Source organism: Furipterus horrens, unplaced genomic scaffold, assembly GCF_987537825.1.
Source record: "Furipterus horrens unplaced genomic scaffold, mFurHor1.1.pri manual_scaffold_8, whole genome shotgun sequence".
Lineage (NCBI taxonomy): Eukaryota > Metazoa > Chordata > Mammalia > Chiroptera > Furipteridae > Furipterus > Furipterus horrens.
The window spans coordinates 90658526-90682191 of NW_028327178.1; the positions used below are offsets into that span (position 1 = coordinate 90658526).

Genomic DNA, 23666 nt, shown 5'->3' on the forward strand with positions numbered 1-23666 from the left:
GGCTGCCCCAGCTCTGCCCGGAAGGGTGTGAGGCCTCTCCCAGGGCCACCAACACCGCCCTGCTTCAGGAAATGGAAAGCAGCAAGTTCAGTGACAGACGGAGGCTCACTCCTTCCTGTGCCCTTGACTCCCCAGGGACGTGCAGACAAAGACCCTGGCTGACCAAGTGAAAGCCCCACCATCTCCCTTCGCCTGTGGTCCGGGCCTGGCCTCCAGGATCTGGTCACTGGAGGAGGTGGCTTGGGGGATAGGCTCTCTCCATCCCAGAGGATGCAGCTTTCTCAGGGGACCCTGCTGGCCTCTGGGACAGAAGGTGGGGGAGGAGAAATGGTTGTTCCTTTCTGGGTGGGGGCGACATAGAGGATCATTTCTGTCTTTTTCCAACACCCTGGGACCAGCCGAAGAGATATCCCCACACCTCCCAAAGGGAAAAGCCATTTCTGAGTAGTCAGACAGGACGGAGGCCAGACGCCTCTGTCCAGCCTGGGTTCTGCCCAGCGCCAGCCTGGTGCAGGCTGGAGGCCCTAATAATGTTTGCTGGATGCCTTGAATACAAGCATCAGTGCCCAGATCTCCTTGAGGTTTCAGCCAGGCGTGCCCACCCCATCCCCCCATCTGGGGAGCAGAATAAGTATGGGGGGGTGACAGGGGACACCATGGGGTGGTAGCAGCATCCGTGAGAGAGGCAGGCTGCTCGACCCAGAGCTGGGGGGTAGGGGCGCCTTGTGCGCGGCTAATTAAACAGTGACTGTGATGAATCGGGAGAGGCTGCTGCTTGCTAATTAAAGAAGCGGGCGTCTTGCCTGGCAAGTATGGGAGGCAGGAGCAGCACTGGAACCATGTTGAGGGGCCAGGCCAGCAAGGACAGCACTTGGCAAAAGCCCCCCACCATGTTGGCTCTGGGCATGTCTTCCATCCTCAGGCCCTCCCAGCTGAGCCCCACAGCCCCCTCCCCACTTCCCTATCTCTTCTACCCACCTTGCCGGAGCCTGAGGCCTCGGACTTCCCCCTCCCCAGCAACCCAAATTGCTTTCCTGATAAGGGTCCTGTGTTGGGGAGGAGGGGCCTATTGGTGCCCAGTGTCTGGACTGGAGGGTGGGCATCATTTAGAGCCTTTGAGGTACTCCCTCCCACCTCACTCCCTAGACCCCAAATTGGACAATGAATTCAACCAAGACAGAGGCCGGCTGTGGGAATGAGGCCCTGAGACAACTTTTAGAACCGTAGATTCTGAGACACTTGGGGGCTTTAGGCATCACCCAATTTCTCTGCTGTAACAACACTTGATGTTAGTCAGGGTCCCGCTTTGCCCCAGATGCCCTGGTGTGTGTGAGTGAGACAGACTGTGCTTCTGGCCTCAGCACTGCAGTCTGGAAAAGGGAAGATTAGAACAAACGGTCTCTGACCCCTGGAGATCCCTGTATAGTGGACGGAAAGACCCCAGGACAGAAAGCCCAGGCTGGTATGGATCAGTGAATTGAGTGCTGGCCTACGTGAACAGAAAGGTCACTGGTTCAATTCCTAGTCAGGGCACATGCCCAGGTTGCAGGCCAGGTCCCCAGTTGGGGGCATGGGAGAGGCAACTGCTCAGTGTTTCTCATGTACAGTGTTTCTCTCCCTCTCTGTCTCCCTCCCTTCCCCTCACTCTAAAAATAAATAAAATAAAATGTTAAAACAAAACAAAACAAAACAAAAAAACCAGAGCCACCTGTCTCTGCCCTGCATCAGCTCAAATGTCTCAGTGGCTAAAAGCATGGCCTCCAGGGACCAGATGCCTGGGTACAAGTCCCAGCCCCACAGTTTGCCAGCTGTGTGACCACAGCATGGTAGATAATTGCTCTGTGCCTCAGTTTCCCCACCTGCAAAGCTGGGGACAATAATTCTGTCTATTCAAAGGGTCACTGAGGGCATCAAGAAAGATAATCCAGGTGAGGTACTCAGCACAGTGTGTCTGGTCTATACAAGCCAGGGAATGTTGGCTGTTATAATTTGACAACTTGGGGCATTCGACAGGCATGGCCCACCACCCACCTCTCCTCCATGTGACCTCCCTGGCTGCAAGTCCAGCCCTCCGATCCAAAACAGGGAGAGCATGTCACCTTTTGTATACAGGCTCTCACATCCTCCCTGATGTCAGCAACCTTTGGAGGGAAGCAGAATATCAAAGAAGAAAACAAAATGGATGCTCAGAGAGGTTAAGTGACTGGGCCAAAGTCACACAGCTAAGTAAGGGTCAGAAGCAGCCTGGAACTCTTGAGTGGGAGGAGAGGATGGGTTTGGTGGTGTTTCCAAGGTTTGTTGACCTTCTACTGGACTCCAAGTCCTGAACCAGCCACCATCGAAGGAACTGAGGGAATGTGAGACCCACTTTGCCTTTGAGGGAACCCAGCCTGGAAGAGGAGAGAAATATATATATACAAGCAGTGAAAATGCAAGGCAGATTCGGCAGCCAAGGTAACCCTCTGAGCAAGGGACTGAGAGATGCCACTTTGTCTTGGAGTTAGTTTGATTTGCAAAACAAAAATTCTGCTTCTATTTGGAAGGTAAAATCAGCCTTGGGGAAGACTGGTGGGGTCAGATACTCTGCTCTGATAAGTGCCAGGTGGTCCCTGTTGTCCATGGTGCCTGCTTTTGTGATTCTGGGGTCTGTCACACAAGATACCCAGGGATCTGGGACACTACGGTTTCAGAGGCTACACTGTCCACATCTGAAATGTGTTCTGATGTGCCCTTTCCAGGACACCAGGCGCCCACCAGGATGGGAGCTTTCTACTTCCGGACACTACAGTAGGGAAAGAATGCAGTGCCTGTAAGAGGCCCAGAGACAGTGGAAACCTTTTGAGAGAAACTCAAGGCTTTTGGTCCTGACACTGGGATGCCTGGCCTTAGGCAGCCAACCCAAAGCAGGCAGGGATGAGTGCAAGGTCATTGGCATTGACGACAATGTCTCCGTCCTCCCTCCTTAGGGATCAGCACGCAGCCAGAGGGCCTGGACAGGTCTAGCCACAAGGAAGCCCATGCAAGCAAAACTAGTGGCCCCTGGAAAATATGCCCTGCCTTTCAGCTTCCCCAGGACCCCTGTGCTGTGAGCAGGGCCAAATTCTGGTCTGGGGCGCCCTCTGGTGGCAACTATGGGCAGTGGTAGACGCAACTGTGGGTTTAACGTGGGTGGTCAAGATTAGAGGACTTCAAAATGTATCATACAATACCACCGCTTCCACGGCACAGCTGGGAAAACGGAGGCCCAAGTTAATACAGCAAGTCAGTGGCCAAGCCCAGAACGGAGCCCAGAACAGAACCCAGACCTCCCTCTGTACCAGTGGCTGCTCTCCGTGGGTCTCAAGGCATCCCCACCAGAGAAGGGAAGGCTGTGTTTCCAGGAGGCTCATTACCCAGTGACTATGGACAGATAGATGGTGCCTGGATGGAAGAGAGCTGAGTAACTGTATGACGAGGCATGCAGCACTTCCCCTCCCTGACCTTGGGTTCTCACCTCTAAAATTTGGGGCTACCATCTTACAAGGGGCGAAAGGACAGGGTTCCTTCTCATATGCAGTTAGTAATGAGGCTATAAACAGCCAACCTTTCAGGAAATACAAAAACAAGCCTTATACAGTAGTACCATATCTAATAATGAAAGACTGGATGCTTTCTCCCTGAGATCAGGAACAAGACAAAGATGTCCTGGCCATTTCTATTCAACATAGTACTGGAGGTTCCAGCCAGGGCACTCAGGCTGAAAAAGAAGGGATCCACATTGCAAAGGAAGAAGAAATCCTAAAGAATCTAGTGTGTGTGTGTGTGTGTGTGTGTGTGTGTGTAGTTCATATATATGAACCAATAAATGAGTTCAGCAAGGTTGCAAGATACAAGATGAACACGCAAAAGTCAATTGCAATGAACACTTCAAAGTGTAATTAATAAAATAATTCCATTTACATTAGCATCAAAAAGAATGCTTAGGGACCTGACCAGTGTGGCTCAGCAGATTGAGCACTGGCCTGAGAACCAAAAGGTCACCACTTCAATTCCCTGTCAGGACACATGCCTGGGTCGGGGCCAGGTTCCAATTTGGGGGCATGCAAGAGGCAACCAATTGATGTTTCTCTCACATACCAGTGTTTCTCTCCCTCTCTTTCTCCCTCCTTTTGTCTCTCTGAAAATAAAGTATTTGAAAAAAAAGTCCAACCTGCTTCTTTGTAGACACTGACAAGCTGATCATAAAATTCATATGGAAATTCAAGTGACTCTCAATAGCCAATATAATATTGAAAAAAGAAGAACAATGTTGGAAGACCCACATTTCTGATTTCAAAATGTTCTATAAAACCACAGTAATCAGAACAGTGTGGTACTGACATAAAGATAGACCAATAAATTAATGGGATTAAATTGAAATTCCAAAATAAACCCTCAGATTTACAGTAACTGGTTTTCAACCCGGGTGCCAAGGCCATTCAATGAGGAAGGGACAGTCTTTTCAACAAATGGTACAGGAGCATCTGGTCAAACACATGCAAAAGAAGGAAGCTGGACTCCTTCCTCACACCCTACACAAAAATTAATTCAAAATGGATGACAGATCTAAATGTAACAGTTAAAACTACAAAACTCTTGAAAGAAAAGATAGGCATAAATTTTCATGACCTAGGAATAAGCATTAGAATTAGTTTTTTAAATATGACATGGACACCGAAAACACAGCAACAAAATAAAAAATAGATAAATTAGACATCGTCAAAATAAAAAACTTTGGCCCTGGCTGGGTAGCTCACTTGGTTAGACTGTCATCTGATATGCCAAGGCTGTGGGTTTGATCCCAGTTAGGGCACATGTCTGGGCTGCAGGTTCAGTGCCAGTTGAGGTGCATGTGAGAGGCAATCAATTGAAGTAAGCATGTCCTCAAGTGATGATCTAAAGAAAAAAAAAAAAAAAAGAATCAGCCCTGACTGGTGTGGCTCAGTGGATTGAGTGTCAGCCTGCAAACCAAAGAGTCTCCAGTTCAATTCCCAGTCAGGGCATATGCCTGGGTTGTGGCCCAGGTCCCCTGTTGGGAGGATGCGAGAGGCAATCACATATTGATGTTTCTCTCCCTCACTTCCCTCTCTAAAAATAAATAAATAAAATCTTTTTAAAAAAAGAATCAATGAATGCATAAATAAATGGAACAACAAATATCTCTCAAATCAAAAATAGTCCATAAACATTAATTAATTAAAAGGGACATAAAAGATTTTCTTAGCACTGGCTCAGTAGCTCAATTAGAGCATTGTCCCGATATACCAAGACTGTGGGTTCACACAAGAAGCAAAAAATGAATAGGCAAGTAAGTGGAAAAACAAATTGATGTTTCTCTCTCTCTCTCTCTCTCTCTTTCTCTATCTCTCCAAGATCAATTTTTAAAAAACTTTATTAAAAAATATATTTTTAAAAAAGACAAAATTATAGCATCTAGGGATGCACACTTGGTTGATAAGCAAGAAAGTGATTATCCTTTTTGTTAAAGATTTTATTTATTTATTTTTAGAGAGGGGGGAAGGGAGGGAGAAAGCGAGGGAGAGAAACATCAATGTGTGGTTGCCTCTCACATGCTCCCAACTGGGGATCTGGCCTGCAACCCAGGCAAATGCCCTGACTGGGAATCGAACTGGCCACCCTTTGGTTCACAGGCTGGTGCTCAACATACTGAGTCACACTAACCAGAGTGAAAATGATTATCTTAAAATTTAGGATAATGGTAACATTTGGGGGGGGGCAGTAGGGAGATGGGGCACACCGAGGGCTTCTTTGGGGCTATCAGAGTTCTCCACTGGGGCAGTGGTTACAAGAGTGTTTGCCTTATAGTAATTCATCAACTGAATTATTAATTTATATGGTCTTTTGTATGTGTCATATTTTATAATAGAAAGGTTTTAAAAATAAAGTACACTCATTTCAATTTTTTAAAACCAAGTGTTGGGTTTCCAATCAAGATGAAGGCATAGGTAGACACACTTAGCCTCCTCACTCAACCACAAAAAGGAATTGCAACTAAATCTCAAAACAAATAACACCCAGAACTTTAAGAGAATGGAATTGTATGTAAGTCCATCAACCAAGGATTTAAAGAAGCCACATTCATCCAGACAGGTAGGAGGGGCAGATGTGGAGATGGGGCAGAGAGGGGAGGAGACACTGCATGGTGCAGAGAGGCGGCGGCAGCTGCGGAAGGGCACAGGTGGTCCCACATTCACGTGTGATGGATAAAAATTGGGAGGAATGCCTTGAGAGTGAGTGATCCCAGCCCCAGGCCAGACTGCACATCCCAGGGTTCCAGCGCCAGAAGATAAATTGCCATAACTTCTGGCTGTAAAAACAAGTGGGAGTTGGGGCAGTGGAAAAAAAACTACTGGATTTTCAGAAAACTTCACTTAAAGGGCCCACACAGTCTTAAAACATATGTAAACCCACCCACTCTGGGATTCAACACCAGGGAAAATAGTTTGAAGGGCCAGTAGCATACGGGGAGCAGGTGAAATGACTGGAAATGGGGCAAGTGCCAGGCCAATCCCCAGAAGCCAGGCAGCAACACAGTCCCTACTCTGAGCCCTCTCCCCACACAGAGTCATAAAGTGGTGAAGCATGTTGTCCCACCTGGGCAATTACCTAAGGCTTCACCCTCACACAATTTACAGGTGCCTTTTTACAGGAAGTCAAAGCAGCTCTACCTAAAACACAGAAACAAACACAGAGAGGCTGCCAAATTGAGGAGAGAAAGAAATATGGCCCAAATGAAAGAACAGAATAAAACCCTAGAAAAAGACCTAAACAAAACAGAAATAACCAACCTATCAGATACAGAGTTCAAAACACTGGTGATAAGAATGCTCAGAGAACTCATTGAGTATGGGAACAACATAAAGGAAGAAATGAAGTTTATACTAAGTGAAACAATGAAAAATCTGGACTTCCAGCCAAGATGGAGGCCTAGACAGACACACTGCATCTCCCTCCAAAACTAAGAAGGAATACAACTACCTCAAAACTAGAGACAACCAGAAGTTCCAGAAAAACCAAGCTGCATGGAAGTCCAACAAACAAAGACATAAAAAAGAAATACTCATCCAGACAGATAGGAGGGGCGGAGCCAGGGTAGAGAGGATGCAGCATGGTGGCGGCAGCAGCAGGCCAGCAGAAAGTGCAGTCAAACATTTAAAAAAAGTCAAGAGGGACACCTGGGGAGCACTCCCAGCACCAGACCAGACTGCACAGCTCATGGTTCTAGTGCTGGGGACAATAAAGCCTCACTGCTTTTGACTGTGCAAACCAGTGCGGGTTGGGGCAGAGGAAGAAACTGCTGGTCTCTCAGGAGAATCTGCTTGTTTAAAGGGTCCCCATGGTCCTAGAACATCTGCCAACCCACCCACTCTGGGAATGACAGCCAGGACAACAGCTAAAGAGGCACCAGTCCCATACGGAAGTGGGAGAGGTGCCTGGAAAAGGGGCGAGTGCTGAGCAAGCGGCATTGTTCCCTTTCAGACCCCGCCCCCACATACAGCACCACAACGTGGTGAAACGGGGTCACCCTGTATTGACAAATTCCTAAGGCTCTGCCCCTTACAACATAACAGGTGTGACAGCTTTACCTAAGACACAGAGGCAAACAAACACAGGAGCCTGTCAAAATGAGAAGACAGAGAAGTATGGTCCAAAAGAGGGAATAGATCAAGGTTCCAGTTGGAGAACTAAGCGACGAGGAGATAGTCAACCTAATAAACGAGGAGATAGCCAACCTAACAGACGAAGAGTTCAAAACACTGTTGATAAAGATGCTCACAGACTTGAAATATATGCTTGAGTATGAAAAACGCAGAAGAGAAGGCTATGCTAAATGAAACAAAGAAAAATCCACACAAAACCAATGGTGAAGAGAAGGAAACTGGGGTTCAAATCAATGATTTGGAATATAAGGAAGAAAAAAAAGTCAACCAGTACAAAATGAGGAAACAAGAATTGAAAAAAAGTGAGGAGAGGCTTAGGAACCTCTGGGACAACATCTGAATCATAGAGGTGCCAGAGGAGAAGAAGAGCAAGAAATCAAAAGCTTATGTGAAAAAATAATGAAGAAAAACTTCCAAAATTTGGGGAAGGAAATAGACATACAAGTCCAGGAAGCACAGAGAGTCCCAAACAAACTAGACCCAAAGAAGACCACACCAAGACACATCATAATTAAAATGCTAAAGGTTAGAGAGAAAGAGAGAATCTTAAAAGCAGCAAAAGAAAAGCAGAGAGTTACCTACAAAGGGGTGCCTATAAGACTATCAGTTGATTTCTCAAAAGAAACTTTGCAGGCAAGAAGGGACAGGCAAGAAGTATTCAATGTGATGAAAAGCAAGGACCTACAGCCAAGACTACTCTATCCAGCAAAGCTATCATTTAGAGTGGAAGGCCAGATGAAGTGCTTCCTAGACAAGGTAAAGCTAAAGGAGTTCATCATCACCAAGCCATTATTACATGAAATGTTAAAGGGATTTATTTAAGAAAAAGAAGATCAAAACTATGAACATTAAAAAGGCAACGAAATCACAGCTATCAAAAATTGAATCTAAAAATCAAACTAACTAAGCAAACAACCAGAATAGGAACAGAATCATAGATATAGGAATCAGTTGGAGGGTTATCAGCTGTAAGGGGGAAGGGGGAGAAATGGAGAAGTGGTGCAGGGATTAAGAAGTATAATTGGTAGGTACAGAATAGCCAGGGGAATGTTAAGAACACTATAGGAAATGGAGAAGCCAAAGAACTTATACGCACAACCCATGGACAGGAACTAAGTGGAGAATTGCTGGAGGAAAGGGGGTACCAGGAGGAGGAATGGAAAGAGGGAAAATGTGAGACAACTTAATAACATAATCAATGACATATACTAAAAAAACAAACAAACCCAAGTGTTATAAGATTCCATTCTTGTATGAAATGTCCAGTTCATCCAGAGGTTAAATAGAATTACATATCTATGTGTATATGCACAAAATCACCTGGAAGCTTGGGATTTAGGGTGCTCTTAATGTATATTTTTCTGAACTTTCATATTAGTTTTCTACAATGACTAGGAATTACTTTTATAGCCAGAAAAAAAGATAAAGCTAATTGCTGTGTTTCAGGGGTTCCCTTGGAGGTCTGACATTGTGTGAGCAGGAAGGTGGATTGTGAGCAGCTGGAGCAGCTGGGAGATGGCGCAGGTGCATGTTTGGAGAAGATCAAGGTTCACTGCCTGCTCAGGCCCCCAGGGTCTGGTGAAGACCACAAGGTCCAGCCCCCATCGTGGCTTCCTGGAGACTCTATTCACTTCAGTCTGCTCGTGGCAGCTGCTGTAGAGCCTTCCCACCCATGCCCTTGTGCTTCAAAGACGCTGGAAATGCACTTCTGGCTTGGTAAGCCTGATGGGGGGCCACTCTGCTCCCATCTGTATTAGTCTCTATCATGAGCAAGGAGGAGACACCCTAGGTAGGGAGAAGGTAAGGGTGGGAGCAGGTTCTCATTCTGCCTGGCTTTGCTACAACCAGCAAAAAAACAAAACAAACAAACAAAAAATAATAGCTGAATGAGTGCTTTCTTTTTCTTTTTTTCTTTTTAATTTTTTAAAAATATTTTTTAAATTTATTTTTAGGGAGAAGAGAAGAAAGGGAGAAAGAGAGGAGAGAAACATCAATGGGTGGTTGCCTCTCACATGCCCTCAACTGCAGACCTGGCCTGTAACAGGCATGTGCCCTGACTGGGAATCGAACCATTGACCCCCCGGCTCACAGGCTGGCGCTCAATCTGCTGAGCTGCACCAGCCAGGGCTAAATGAGTGCTTTCTATATGCCTGGCACTCATGCTACACAGATTATGTGGTTCAATTTCTTGAGTCCTCCTAATGGCCTGAGTGATGGGTGGGATCATTATCTTCATATTACAGGTGGGCAAACTGAGGTTCCAAAAGCAGAGGCACCTGGCACAGTCACTATCTCTGAGAGTGGACTTGACCAAACCCCTCCTGTGGCCTCAGTGGGTCCTTCCAGGCACCCAAAAGGGTGGCTGCCATATTTTGCAGATGAGAACACTGAGGTTGAGAGAAGAAAGTCACTTGTCCACATCCCCCAGCAACCCCGTGTCAGGGCCAGTCAGGGCCTCCTGGGCTGCTAGGGGCCATGGGCATGTCCCCCACCACTGTGGATTGGCTCCTTGTGATGTTAATAGAGTTATTGTATTATTACCTTGGGAGTATGCATGACAGAGGCCAAAGCGCTTTCATATACACTATCTCATTTGCTCCTCTCATCAGTCTTGTAAATCTTCAATTTGATTGTATTTCCTCCATTTCAAAGTCTGGAGGCCCAGAGAATGACAGGCTAAGAGGGCCTGGCAGCCTGCATTATGCAGCTGCTGTCCAGTCCCGTACGGTGCAGGCTGGTGTGCAGAGGAGACAGGAGAGCAGCTCTCCTGGGGAGCTGCGCCCATCCCCCTGCCGAGCCGCCCAGTCACAGTTTATGCCTTCCCAGCAGGGGAAAGGACATCAAATGACACAGCCAAGGGCAAAGCGCCAGGGACAGCTGCCAGGGCCTCAGGGGAACCATAACCCCTCACTGCTTCCTCTCCTGGCCCAAGATCAACCCATGCCCCTCCATCAGTCAACCGGCCATCAGTCAGCCAGTTCACCAGAGAGCTCCTACCATGGACAGAGGGCCAACCACTGCCAACAAGCGGAGCTGCTTCTGCCCAAGTGCCCACTACCTGCCAGGCACAGACCTTGCTGGACAATCCAGCGCCAAGCCTCACAAAATCCTTTCAATGAGTCATATCAGCCCTGTTTCACAGAGGAGGCAATGTAGCCTCAGAGAGGTTGAGTGACTTTTCCAAAGTCACACAGCCAGGAAGCCTCAGAGGTTCCCAGTGGCCAGTTTCAACCAAGGAGGGACAGAGGAAAGGACCATCCAAAATCCTTCAGAGGGAAGGAAGGGACCTCTGTGAAGGGAGGTGGGGAGAAGGGAGAGCTCTCACTCTCTTGGGCCATGACTTACTCCTCAATCTATCTGTTCTATGTTCGTTTACAAAATTCATAGACCCTCTCCACATGCTGAGCATTGAGGCCTCAGGTAAACCACGCACATCTCTGCTCTCACAGAGTTTACTGCCTAGCAAGGCAGAATGGAAAGGGAAACTGAGGTAGGCAGAGGCCAACACTTGCCTGGGTCTGCTAGTATTTACTGAGGGTCTACCGTAGGCTGGGCCCAGTGCTAGGCACTGATGGTGCCAAGTAAATAAGAAATACAAGGCTCCTGACCTCCTGGAGCATATATTCTAGTTGTGTTCAGCCCCAAACCTCCAGAAACCCTGCATGCACAGCCCTAAGTCTGAATGCAGTGGGGAATTAATTCCTCTGGAAGGATTAGGGGACACAGCAGACCTAGGGGTCCTCCATGAGTCACACTCAAGCCTGGTTCCAAGCTATGGAGCAGGGATCAGGAAGGGTGGGAATTGATTAGTGCCTTCCCCAGGGACTAAACCAAGGCCCTGGGGAGGCTGGAGCTGTCAAAGGGGTCTGGCGTCTGGACAACGGAAGGCCACAAGGGCCAGTCACTCAGGGTGTAGCCACAGACTCGAGGGGCCGGGACACATCAGAGAGTCTCAGACCTGGGAGGGGCTCCACAGCTCTTACACCCAGCCCCCACCAGGCCTCTGTTCCCATGCTCCCCACTGACAGAATACTGGCTCAGAGGCAGTATTATGGCATTCGATTCCAGCCACTCCAGCATAAGGCCCACTTTATAGCCTAGGAAGTGAAGAAGCAGAGCAGTGAAAGGACTTGCCCAAGATCACACTGTCAACTCGTGGCAGAGGCAAAATGTGAGCTGGGGACTGCTCGGCCCTTTCCAGCAGCTCACATCCCAGGATGCGGCCCAGGCGGACAGGCACCTTCAGACCCACGCAGGTGACGCTGGACAGCACTCCGGTCAGGGCTTGGCATGGCCTCAGGCAGACCTTAAACCTCTCCAGTGAGGATGGGTTTTATTTTGAGGATTTTCCAAGTGTTCAACCTTTGCCATCACCCCAGATGTTAAACTGAGGGGGTCCCCCTAAGTGTGAATGGCAGATAGGATACCCCAGAACTGCTCCGACTCTGCAGCCAAAAATGTTGGACTTACATTGTTAAGTAAAATTTTAAAAACTGCCAAATTCCCTTGGTTAAAAATAAAGAGGATCAAGATGAAAAAAAGAAAAAGAATGGCTAAATAAATTATTAACAGACTGTGATATAGCCATTAAATAACTTTAAAGAAAATTTTAATGTTATGGGAAAGTGCTCACAGTATAATGTAATGTGGGGAAGAAAAAGCCAGTTATAGAGTATGATTACAATTAAGATATACACATAAATACGTATATACGATCCTTATAGAAAAAAAGAACTGGAGAGAAGTACAAAAAGTAGCAACCACAGTTAAACCTGGGTGGTGGGATGACAGACGATTTTAATTTTTTCCTTCTTCCTTTTCTGTAGTTTCTAAATTTTACGATGAGTATAAATTGCTTTTATAATTAGACAAAGAATAAAAAGCAGAGTAAGGGGCTGCCCTTGCTGGAGCTCTTCCCCCCGGCCTTTCCCCACCCCCGTCCACACTGAGCTGGCCCAGACCCAGTCAGAGCTGCAGGAGACCCGGCCCGGGCACTGGAGCCGAGGGCGGCTGGCGCAGAGGATTCACCGGCCATCTCTGCCCACGGAGGAACCAGCAACCAGTCACTGCCCACTCAGAGACCAGGCCTTCCCAGGCCGTCTGGAGGGGTCAATTGGAGCCTGTAAATTTCCTCACGAAGCTGAGATCAGAACATTCATTATCTACTGTATGAGAGAAGCCATCTTCTGGGTTCCCTGCATTTCTTTTGAAGCTGCTGAGTGTAGCAGGAGGCCTGGAGCAGAGCTAAGCTTTACCCCCTCTCACCATGGCAAGTTCTCAGCTTCCTGATGTGGGACGGGAGCACCCAGTCCACCTGGTCTCCCTGGGCTCTTCCAACCCCAATGTTCTGGGTTTCTTCTAACATGAGAGGTAAAGGCCCAGGGGTGCTGGCCCCCCGTCTTAGAAAAGCTGCCTGGGTCCATTTAAGGTCAGTGTTCGGAGAAGGACAGAACACAGCATTTGCTCTCCTCTACACTCAGAGAGGGTCCAGCCCTGCCTCTGGCTGGCACCTCCTCCTGCCCCACCCTGTTCTCACCCTCCAGGTCTGCACCACAGCAGAGGTTTACAGAGAAGGGGCTCCCTCATCTTTAGAGCCAGTCATCAAATTAGGTGAGTTCCGGAACAGTGCCCTCACTTCTTCCCAGTGGCGATCCCAGCCGCCCCTCCTGGTCCTGGAAGCTCCTGCTCTCCTGGGCTACTTTAGCAATCCAGTCACCGCTGGCTCACTCTGAGCTTGCAGTCAATTAAAACCCACAGGCTTTTTTTCACAGAAATGGTGGCACCCCCTCCTCCGGATCCTGCCGAAGTTGGAGTCCTCAGGGTGAGAACAGAGACCAAGGCAGTGACTTGGAGGTCCTCCTGCAGAGAGGTCGTTTGCTCAGGGACCGAGGGCATGCATTCGTCTGCCTCCATTGTGGCCGGTGCCCAGCTGACAGAGGGGAGGGGTGCTATGTGTCCCCGGCTCACACAGCCCTCCCTCTGGTCCTCACCCGCCCTAGGCAAGGACCCAATCTTCATTTAGGGTGGAGCTGGATGACCAGCCAAGGTCACCATGAGGTGAGCAGCAGCGCTGAGATGGACCCTGGGGAGCCTCAGCAAAGTCCAAGTCCACCTCAGCTGGACTGGGGAGCAAGACACAGCAAACCCCAAAGTCTCTCTCTTATAGCCTGTGTGTTCTGCTTAGAGCCGTTGATCACTGTTCCTCCTTCCGCTAAACCCTGACCAGCAGCAGGGAGAGCCCTCTGGCTATGAAGACTCCTTCCCACAGATCCAGGCCGAGAAATTCAGGCTCGTTCCCATCCTTCCTTCTCCCTGACCCCACGACCCCTGACTCCACCCCCCACCCCCGCCCCAACACCAGTCTCTGACTGACTGCCAGCCTAGAGCACGTTGCTGGGCCAAGGGCAGAGCGTCTGCTGGGAGGGATGAGGGCAGGGGCTCCATTCTATGGGGAAGACAATAAACATGCAAAGGGTATGTAGAATTCTCAGTGATGACGTCAGGAAGAAGAAGTTGCTGGGGGGTGGAGGGGGAGGGAGGGGCGTCTGAAAGGGGGTGGTGAAAGAGCAGTGGGAAGAGGGATAGGGATGCAAAGCCCTGCCTGAGGCTGGGAAGAGCTTGGTGGTCCAGGAACTGAAGGGAAGCCAATGCACCTAGTGCTGTCTGCACATGGAATTTACAATTTTCTAGTAACCAATTAATTTCAATAATATAGATGAAATTAATTTTAATAATAGATTTTATTTAACCCAACATATTAAAACATTGTCATTTCAACATACAATCAATATGTAAATTATTGAGATATTTTACAATCCCTTGTTTTGGTACTACGGCGTTGAGATCTGGTGTGCATTTTAGATGGACGAGCACATCTCAATTCAGACTGGCCTCATTTCAAGTGCTCAGCAGCCCCATATGGTTAGTGGCCACTGGCTGGGACTGCACAGCAGAGGAGGTGTGAGCTGAGCTGAGAGGTGTGCAGGGGTCACCTTGGGTTTTATTCCAGGAGCTTGAAAAAGTCATGGGAGGACTTTAACAGGGGTCTGATGTGACTGATTGCTGTCTTGAGAGGCTGACTCTGGCATCACTTGGAATGCTTCAGAGCCTGAGACTGGCTACCCACAGAGACACCCAGGTGAAGGCCAAAGTGGCCTGGACCTAGTATTGAGGGTGGTCCCAGTGGAGCCACAGGGAACACTGAAGTGGCCGTGGAGAGGCAGCGAGACAGGCTTTGTGCCTTTTTCCTGCTTTTTTTCTTCCCCTCTGCCAAAATTCCTCCCAAGTAACCCTGTCCCAACAGTTGCCTTCCTTCTAGGAAGAGAGCTGCATGGTTACTATTTAACAAAGCCTCAAGGAACTCAACCAGAAACATTTTGCTAAGGGCCTAGAACTGAAACAGCTGCCACTTTCTGCATCTCATAGAGTCATAGCACTTCTGAGCAAGAAAAAATAAACCTTCTAGATGCTCAGTATCATATAGTCATTCAGTGGTCTCTGGGGCCAGCCTGCCTGCATTTGAATCCCTGCTGCCCCTCTAACTAGCTGTGTGACCTTGGATGAGATACCTAACCTGTCTGGGCTTCTGTTTTGTTTCCTCATCTGTACACTAGAGGCATTAATAATCTCTGTATCTGGTTGTGACTGGGAGAAATAAATGAGGTTTTACCTATAAAAGTGCTTAAGAGCAGCGCCTGACATATTGAAAGCACTCATTACGTGTTATCGATTATTGTTACTATTAACAGATGAAATCATTAAAGCCTAGGGACAGGAAAGGACCTGTCCAATGTCACGCAGCAAACCTGAGGCACAACAGGAAGCAGAATCTACATTTTCTAATTTCTGGCTCTTACAATTGAAATTGATGGTTATCCCTTCCTTCAGACACTACCAAGCTGCCAGCTCAGGGAGACACTAAGATGGTAGAAGCCCCACCAAGATGGATTCAAACCACTATTTCAACCACTCTGGGCCAGAGCAGGAGGAAGGCTTTATTAGTGAAGACAGGGGGCCACATGCTGATGACAGGGCAGTCAAACCAGTGCTGGCCCCAAAACTGGGAGACCCTGGGCTGGGCCTGCCTCTGCCTGGGCTGCTCAGTGATGTGGATGACCTCTCTGATCTTAGCAAATCTGGACCTTAAAGAGATTATCTGCACTCTCATGTTCATTGCAGCATTATTCACAGTAGCCAAGAATGGAAACAACTTACATGTCCATCAACTGATGAATGGATAAAGAAAACGGGGTATATACATATGGTGGAATATTATTCAGCCATGAGTCCATTCATATGAGGCATCTAAAGCAACCAGACTTGCCTTGGCTGGTGTGGCTCAGTGGATTGAGTGCTGGCCTGTGAACCAGAAGATCACAGGTTTGATTCCTAAGCAGGGTGTATGTCTGGGTTCCAGGGCAGATCCCCATTTGTGGACATGCAAGAGGCAACCCCGATCAATGTTTCTCTCCCTCTCTTTCTCCCTCCCCACTTTCCCTAAAAATAAGTAAAATATTTTTAAAAAATAAAGTAGTCAGACTCATAGAAACAGAAGTAAAATGGTGGTTGCAAGGGGCTGGAGGGAGGAGGAAATGGGGAGTTGTTGTTCACTGGGTCTAGAGTTCCAGTTATGCAAGATAAATAAGTTCTAGGGTCTGCTGTACAACATGGTGCATTTAGTTAATAATACTATACCACACATATAAAATTTTGCTAAGAGGGCAGATCTGATGTTACGCTTTTACCACAATAAAAAACAGACAACAAGATATTTTCTGGAAAGGACATTAAAACACTGAAATTTAGGAAGGCCATCATCTTAGAGTAAAGAAAAGTCCTTCAAATTAAATAGTTTGGTTTTGTGGGGAAATATTAACCATAGTGTGTGTTTCTCTATCTCATGCTCCCTTTCTCTCTCCCTCTCCCTAACTTCTCATTGCACCAGGACACGTCCTTGGAAGTCCAGGGGAGAAAGCCACGGACTCTGCTCTGACCGCCTCTCCTCCTTCCCCACCTTCACCCAAGGCCACAGCGCGGAACACACAGTTCCCGAAAAACACTTCTCTCACCATCTTGGCCTGGCTCTGCTGTCTGTCCACTGGGCTGTGAGCTTCAGAAGGCTGGGCGTGTCCCACCCTTCTGTTCCCCCAATCTAACCAGAACTGGCATGGGGTAGGAGCCTAGTAAATATTGCTGGGTGGCAAATGGATTCTGACTGAGGCATGTATTAGGCCTGGGAGACCCAGGACTTCAGAAGGGGAAGAATAGAAACCAGGAAAAACAACAGGGCTGAAAATGAGTGTTGGTAAGAAGCGCTCTCACGCTCCCAGCCCCCAGCTGCAAGACCTCTCTGCAGTGAAGGCCAGATATCTCTCTGTCTCACCTCACAGCCTGTGGGGAGGATGCGGACGGACGGAAACAGGGAGAAGCTCTGGAAAGATTCCCTCCTGATAAGACCAGGGCTGGGACAAATGATAGGAAGAGGCTGAGCTGGGCCTTCAGAACCAGGGACAAATCCATCGTCCCTCTTAAGACAGTCTGGCTGCCCCCTCCCACTCCCTTCAACACTGAGATGCCTGAGATGTCTCAGCCCCACCAGCAAACCGCAAGGAGAGCAAAGGGAGGAAGTGGCCAGTGCTTCAGACTTAGCTGCTGGAGGTGGGCATAACGGCTGCCCGCTCCCCACATTTGGGGAACCCCAGCCACAGCAGGTCCTGTGGGCCAGGAGGCCCATATGGGGCCTGTGAGGGACAGGGAGACTTAGCAGCTTCAAAAGCAGGCTCTGATCTTTCTGCTCCATCTGTCATTTGGTCACCCCCCAACTGCTTAAAACTCGTGGCCACTCTATGCTCTCGGGGTGCAGACAGGGGCTGTGCCTGGCCAACTGCAGACATCCCCCATGCTGCACTCATCTGTACCTCTTGCCTCAGCTGGCCATTCGGCTCCATTTGCAATTGCATGTTTATCTGTGAGATCCTTCAAGTGCACAGGGACACATCTACTTTTGCTCCCTGTGGCATCCCCAGCATGAAGAAGAGAGACTGGCTACAGTAGCAACTTAGTTGTTTGTTGGTGGAATGAATGAAGAAGCTGGGGATGGGAGTGGGAGAGTAGGGGCAGCAAAGGGTTTGGAGATAAGAGAGGCTTGGGAAGCAAAGCCAGCTGAGACCCACTAGCTGTGTGACCTCGGGCTGTCTCCCAGCAGCTGTCTCGGAGCCTTTGCCAGCCCAGCTGTAGATGGGTCTGACCACACCCACCTCTATGAGTGCAAAGCAGGGTCCATATTCCTTAGAAAAGATTGGCTCCCTAACATTTTCTCTTTTTTTTTAACCTAGCTCTTTCAATTTATGCACAGGACACTGCGGGGTAGTGATCCATCCAGTCTCATCTTGGTATGAACATTTAAATAAGCCAAAACGGGAACACAGATTGGTGCAAACGTTTTTGAAAAAAGAATTAGATGTCACCTGCCTATATGTAAAATGCTTGTGTCCACAAATCCAGCCTTGTTCTTCTAGGAATTTTTCCTACAGAAAATATGTTGTACAATGTACTGTTTTATTAGGAGAGAAAAAACAAGCTAAAGAACATTCAGTATTTTTAGAACTAACCACTAGGAGGCGCCTTTAGGTCAGGGATCTGTCAGGTTAACCCAGCATACCTGGATTTAAATGACAATATCCAGCCCTTCTCAAAGGACATCATCCCGCTCTCCACAAGCTTTTTATTTTTTTTAAATTTTACTTATTTATTTTTAGAGAGAGAGAGGAAGAAAAAGAGAAAGGGAGGGAGAGAAATATCGATGAGCGAGAGAAACAATTGACTGCCTCTCACGTGCCCCCAACTGGGGACCTGGCCCACAACCCAGGCAGGTGCCCGGACCAGGAATCAAACTGACGACCTTTCAGTTCATAGGCCCACGCTCAACCCACTGAGCCACACGAGCCAGGGCTCCAAGCTTTTGTCACAGACAGTATCTACATATTTTACATCCTCACTGACCTTTCTCACAAATAATGCTCCTTACCAAAATAAGGCAGTTCTAACTCTTAAATCCTTATATTGTTCTGCTGGGCTTATTTCTGTCCAGGTCCTCATCTCTCAAAGCTCCTCAGTCAAAATTCAGTTTGTTAGAATTTGAAACTTGACTTGTACAATGTGTTTTGTGGGCTTCATAACAAACTGATGCTATAAATCTTATTATTCCTACAAACCCTATAAGCAGGTGAGGAAGCTGAGGTCCTGCACAGCAAAGGCCATAAAATAGACAATGGCAGAACCTGGGTCCCAGAGTGACCTGAATAAATGAATTAAGTGCTGGCCTCAGACTGAGGGTGCGTTCTCAGCCTCTAACTTCTCCAGCTGCCTCCACTGCTCTCTGGGTCTTCACCTGTTTCCACACCTCTCAGCACAGTCTTTCCTTCCCACCTCCTGTGAGTCTGCCACTTATCCTTTCCCCTCAGGCCCCTGTCTCTGTGTCCTCTGTCTTCCTCAGGTCTGGGGCCCTCCCATTGGGCCACCTTGCCCCCACCCCCACCCCTCAACACACAGTACTGTGTCTCTGCCTCAAAGAGTCTAGGCAAGGGTTCCTCACCTCCATGGGAGGGGCTTAGATGGCACCATCCACCAACAGGTTCCATTCCCACCCCCACAGCCTCTGCTAAAGGCCAGGACACAGAGGTCAGTGCAGAGTATGCAGGGGCTTGCCTAAAGCTAGTTAACGACAGGACCCAAGGCTCACCCAGAGAATCAGTCCGACTCCCACTCAGCGACAGGAAGTGAGGATGCCACCTCACAGGACCCAGTCTCTTCCAGGCTTTCTTCCTGCCCCCGCCGCTCCCCACCCCCAAAAGCCTGTGGGCTTCCTGCAGCCCCTTCCCTTCCGGTCAGGGCCAGGCTGCTCTGGGGCAGGGACACACACTACACTTACTTTCCAATCACATGGTGCATCAGCACCTATCCACCCTGAGGTGCACAGGGCTGCTCCAGGCACCAGGATGCCTCCTTCTGGGCCTTGGTCCCCAGTCTAGAAGGTCCACACTCCCCTCTCGCTTGGGCTTGGGCTTGGGCGGCTGCACTTTCTCCTTCTCTATCCCCAGTGCAGTGGTTTTCCTTTTAGCTAGGTTTTCAAGGAGGAGAAGAGAATGAAAAAGAACCATCTTCCTGGCCCCCGGGATGTTTAGAATGACAGTTCAGGAGGACCTGGGCTTTGAGCTGACAAAACACCCTTCTAGAAAGGGTGAGACCTAGAGAGGAAGGAGGAAGGGAATAAAGAGACTGTAGCAGCCTCCAGTCTGGTCTCCAGCCTTTCTCTCTCCTCAACCCTCGGGAGGTGACAGGAAGACCTTTAACAACACAATTCTGGTTGTGGTGTTGTTGCCTCATTTAAGATCCTTCTGGCCTTCCCACCCTCCAGGAGCGGTGCTTGCTGTGGGGAGCAAGGCCCCATGAGATCTGGCTCCTCACATCAGTTTCACCTCCAGTTTGTATCCATCTAATTGTAGTACTCATTCATTCATTCATTCATTCACTCATCAATCATTATTCAGTGTCAAGCTCTGGGCTAAGGAGAGACAGATGATAAAAGGGCTAATACATAGCCCTGGCTGGGTAGCACAGGGGGTTAGAGTGTGGTCCCAACACGCCAAGGTTGAGGGTTTGATACTTGGTCAGGGCACATACAAGAATCAACCAATGAGTGCATAAGTGACTGGAACAACAAACTGATGTTTCTATCTCTCTCTCTTTCGCTCGCTCCCTTCCTCCCTCTCTCTAAAATCAATAAATTAAAAAAAAATTTTTTTTAAAGGGGTCACCCTGGCCAGGTTGCTCAGTTGGTTAGAGCGTCGTCCCAACACACCAAAGTTGCGGGTTCAATACCTAGTCAGGGCACATATAAGAATCAACCAATAAATGCATAAATGAGTGGAACAAGTTGATATTTCTCTTTCTCTCTCCTTTCCTCTCTTTCTTTAAAATAAATAAAAATTTAAAAAAATTTTAAAGGGGGAAACACATAAGCATACTGTTGCACCTGCTGTCATAAAGAACAGTGGGGAATTTGAGGGGAAGCCTCTTGGAGGACACGACATCTGTGCTGAGGCCTGATGAACGAGGAGTTAGCCTGGGAGGCCACAGGAGGCCAGCACAGCAGAAGTGATGGAGAAGCTGGCAAGACACCAGGCCAAAGGAGAAGCCCTGCTGCCCCTCTTCCACCTGCTACAACTGACAAAACATCCATCTACAATAACTGGAGTCTGCAGTGGTGTGCATGGCCCTAGAATTCCAAGAGGCCACCACCTCGTTGGGATACGTGCATAAAGAAGCAACTACAGTTCAGGTACAGTTCCGGTGCTCAGATGGAAGTCCCATCAGGGTACTGTCAGGAGACAAAGGAGACAGTCACCGCCATCCAGCACAGCATTCAAAATAATGCAAGAGGTGTGTCAGGTGAGGTGGTGTAAGGCCAATGGCAATAACAGCCACCCAGCAGCGATGGCTGTCACTGACTGGCTCACTGTAGGCGCCCAGGACACAGACTAGCTTCATGTACTCCTCCAACAGCCCCAGGGCTGACATTGCTCCCGTTTGAGAGATGGGGGAACTGAGGCACAGAGAGGTGAGTGACTGGCCCATGGGCCCCCAGGCATAAGCGTAGGTCTGAAAAGAGGAAAGGCCACATGCTGGTTCCGAGGTAGCAGTGACAGGGGCTTCCAGGGATCCAGTGTGTGTACCTTTGCCAACTTATTTCCTCTTAGTTCTAGCATCACCAGCCACCCTTGCTACTTCTGATCCCTCCCAGCCAGCAGGGTGGGCCCGTTCCCAGGGGTGAGGCGCAAAGAGCAGGATGAGGGGGCAGGCCTGACCCTGCCTGCAGACAATCCTGGACAACACCCTGACCCACATGCTCCACAGCAACTAGATTTCCTAGGGTCCCAGAGGCGTCCCCCTCCCCTCTGCTCCCACCACCTGCAGTCGCCTGCAAATTGCTTCCGAGTGTTGATAATTACAGCAGGCCCAGTCTAATCACCACCTGAGAGGGAGGAAACTGGGTGTCCCTGACATCCTTATCTCCCCTGAGCCCTTAGGACTGAGGCATCCTTATCTCCCCTGAGCCCTTAGGACTGAGGCAGGATGTGAGTCGTGGACCTCTTTCTCTGAGGCCCAGGAAGGCCAGTGACTTTCCCAAGGTCGTGCAGACTCTTCCAGGCAAAGCTGGAGTTAGGGAGTCACCTCTCTGAGATTGTTTCTTCATCTGTAAAATGAGGAAAATAATAACTGCTGCTTTCTTTTGTAGTAATAACTCAATGAAAAACCCCTACAGAATGGAAAATTCTGCCTGGGCCTCTGGCAGGAGATGACAGGCCTCGCTGACACGTACTGGGTAGCTGGACAGTCATTCCACAGATTCCCTTCCCTCTCTGGTGGCAAACACACCCATGCGCAGAAACACACATCTTCTTCCCAGGCTCTGAGGCAGGCTTGGAAATCCTCCCACCCTGCCCCCCAGCACAGGCTTCTCTCTGGAACGACCCCTCTGACCTGGGGGAGATGGCACAGTCAGAGAGGGAATTCTCTGGGGAGCGAACTCCCAGGGGCTGGTGCAGGGATGGAGAAAGCAGAATCCCTCCTCTCTTCCTCCTCCCAGGTTGCTGAGAGCTCAGCCCCATCCCCCAGAGCCTCCTGAGGGCAGAGGCTAGCTGCGCAGAGGGCTTCTTGGAGAGCAGCCTTCACCCTCTCCCATAGACACAGGTCTGCTGAAGGCAGTGCCGTGTGTGTGCTATGTATGAGGTGCGATGGAGCTGAAAGCTGCTGACAGCAGGCCTCTGAGGAGGAGCGTGGTGGGGAGGAGCAGCAGCCAGAAGGGAAAGAAAGAGGAGGAGGAGGAGAGAGGGCAGGTGGGTCCTGCTCCCTCCCGCACAGCCCACCACAGAAAAGCTAAGAAAAGCTCTGGGGAGAAAAACCGCCAAGGATGCATGGTTGTCCTCCCCACTGAGCTGGAGGCCCTTCCTTCCCTGAGCCAGCTGCCCCAGGCTGATTAGTATTCGGCTCCGGAAAAGCAGGCCCCACACACCAGCCCTCGGGAGGCTGCCAGCTGAGTCAGCCTCTCTACCTGTCAGGAAATCATTCATAAAATATGACACCGTCCCAGCACCCAGCTCCCAGTCTCACCCCAACCACTGTCCCCAGCCAACCACACAAGCACACTGCCTCCAGCCCCCTCCCTCTCACCTTTCCCCCAGCCACTTGACACTTCTCTCCTGGAATAAAGAAGAATGAGACCACCATGAAATGAGGCCAGCTCAGCCTCGGTAAATCAGAATTTACTGGTCGTCTACCCTGGGCACAATGGCAGAGTCAAGAAGAGCAACGACTTCACTCAGTTATGAACAAATGGCAGCAACAAGGCTTCCAAAAGGTTTGCGCTGTCATGGCCATGCCAGTGGTGGCACTTCTTTATCTTCAGTTTATGTTGGACGGCTAGAGGCTCTCAGGATACCTTGCTAGACACGTGCCTGAATTGTGATGATATTCCCTGTTGTTCTTTTCATTCCCCATCATTTAAACCCTTGATGGACTCTCTTACCTGGGAGATAAAATGCTGGCTGCTTTCCTGCTGAAGAATGAATTCCTTAACCAGCCCTGCATGCCTGGACCCTGCTAACCTCCACCCTCCTTACACTTCCCCATGCTCCTCTTCTCCAGCAACTCTGGCCTCCTTGTTTCTCAATTACACCAAGCATGCCTCAGGGCCTTTGCACATGCCACCTGGTCTCTCTTCCATTCATTACATGTCAGGCTCCTATCATTCTGCAGGGCTAGGTTCCTCCTCAAAGAGACCTTCCCTGACCACCATAAGAAGCCCCCTTCACACATTCCCTATCCTTGCATGAAAATAGTTCCTATCCTAGCCCATAGCAAGTTAATTATGTACTTCTTTACCTATCTACTGTCTGTCTCCACATG

At 49.0% G+C, this 23666-nt stretch overlaps 1 protein-coding gene across 1 annotated transcript; it reads right to left on the reverse strand.

Moving 5' to 3' along the window:
* Positions 1–733: 733 nt before the first annotated feature.
* LOC150003413 (uncharacterized protein C20orf203) lies at positions 734–21278 on the reverse strand. Its single transcript, XM_090285040.1, is given in 6 exon segments — positions 734–762; positions 765–849; positions 851–921; positions 924–984; positions 986–1066; positions 21210–21278. Coding segments are annotated over 6 exon segments (396 nt in total).
* Between the last annotated feature and the right edge of the window lie 2388 nt (positions 21279–23666).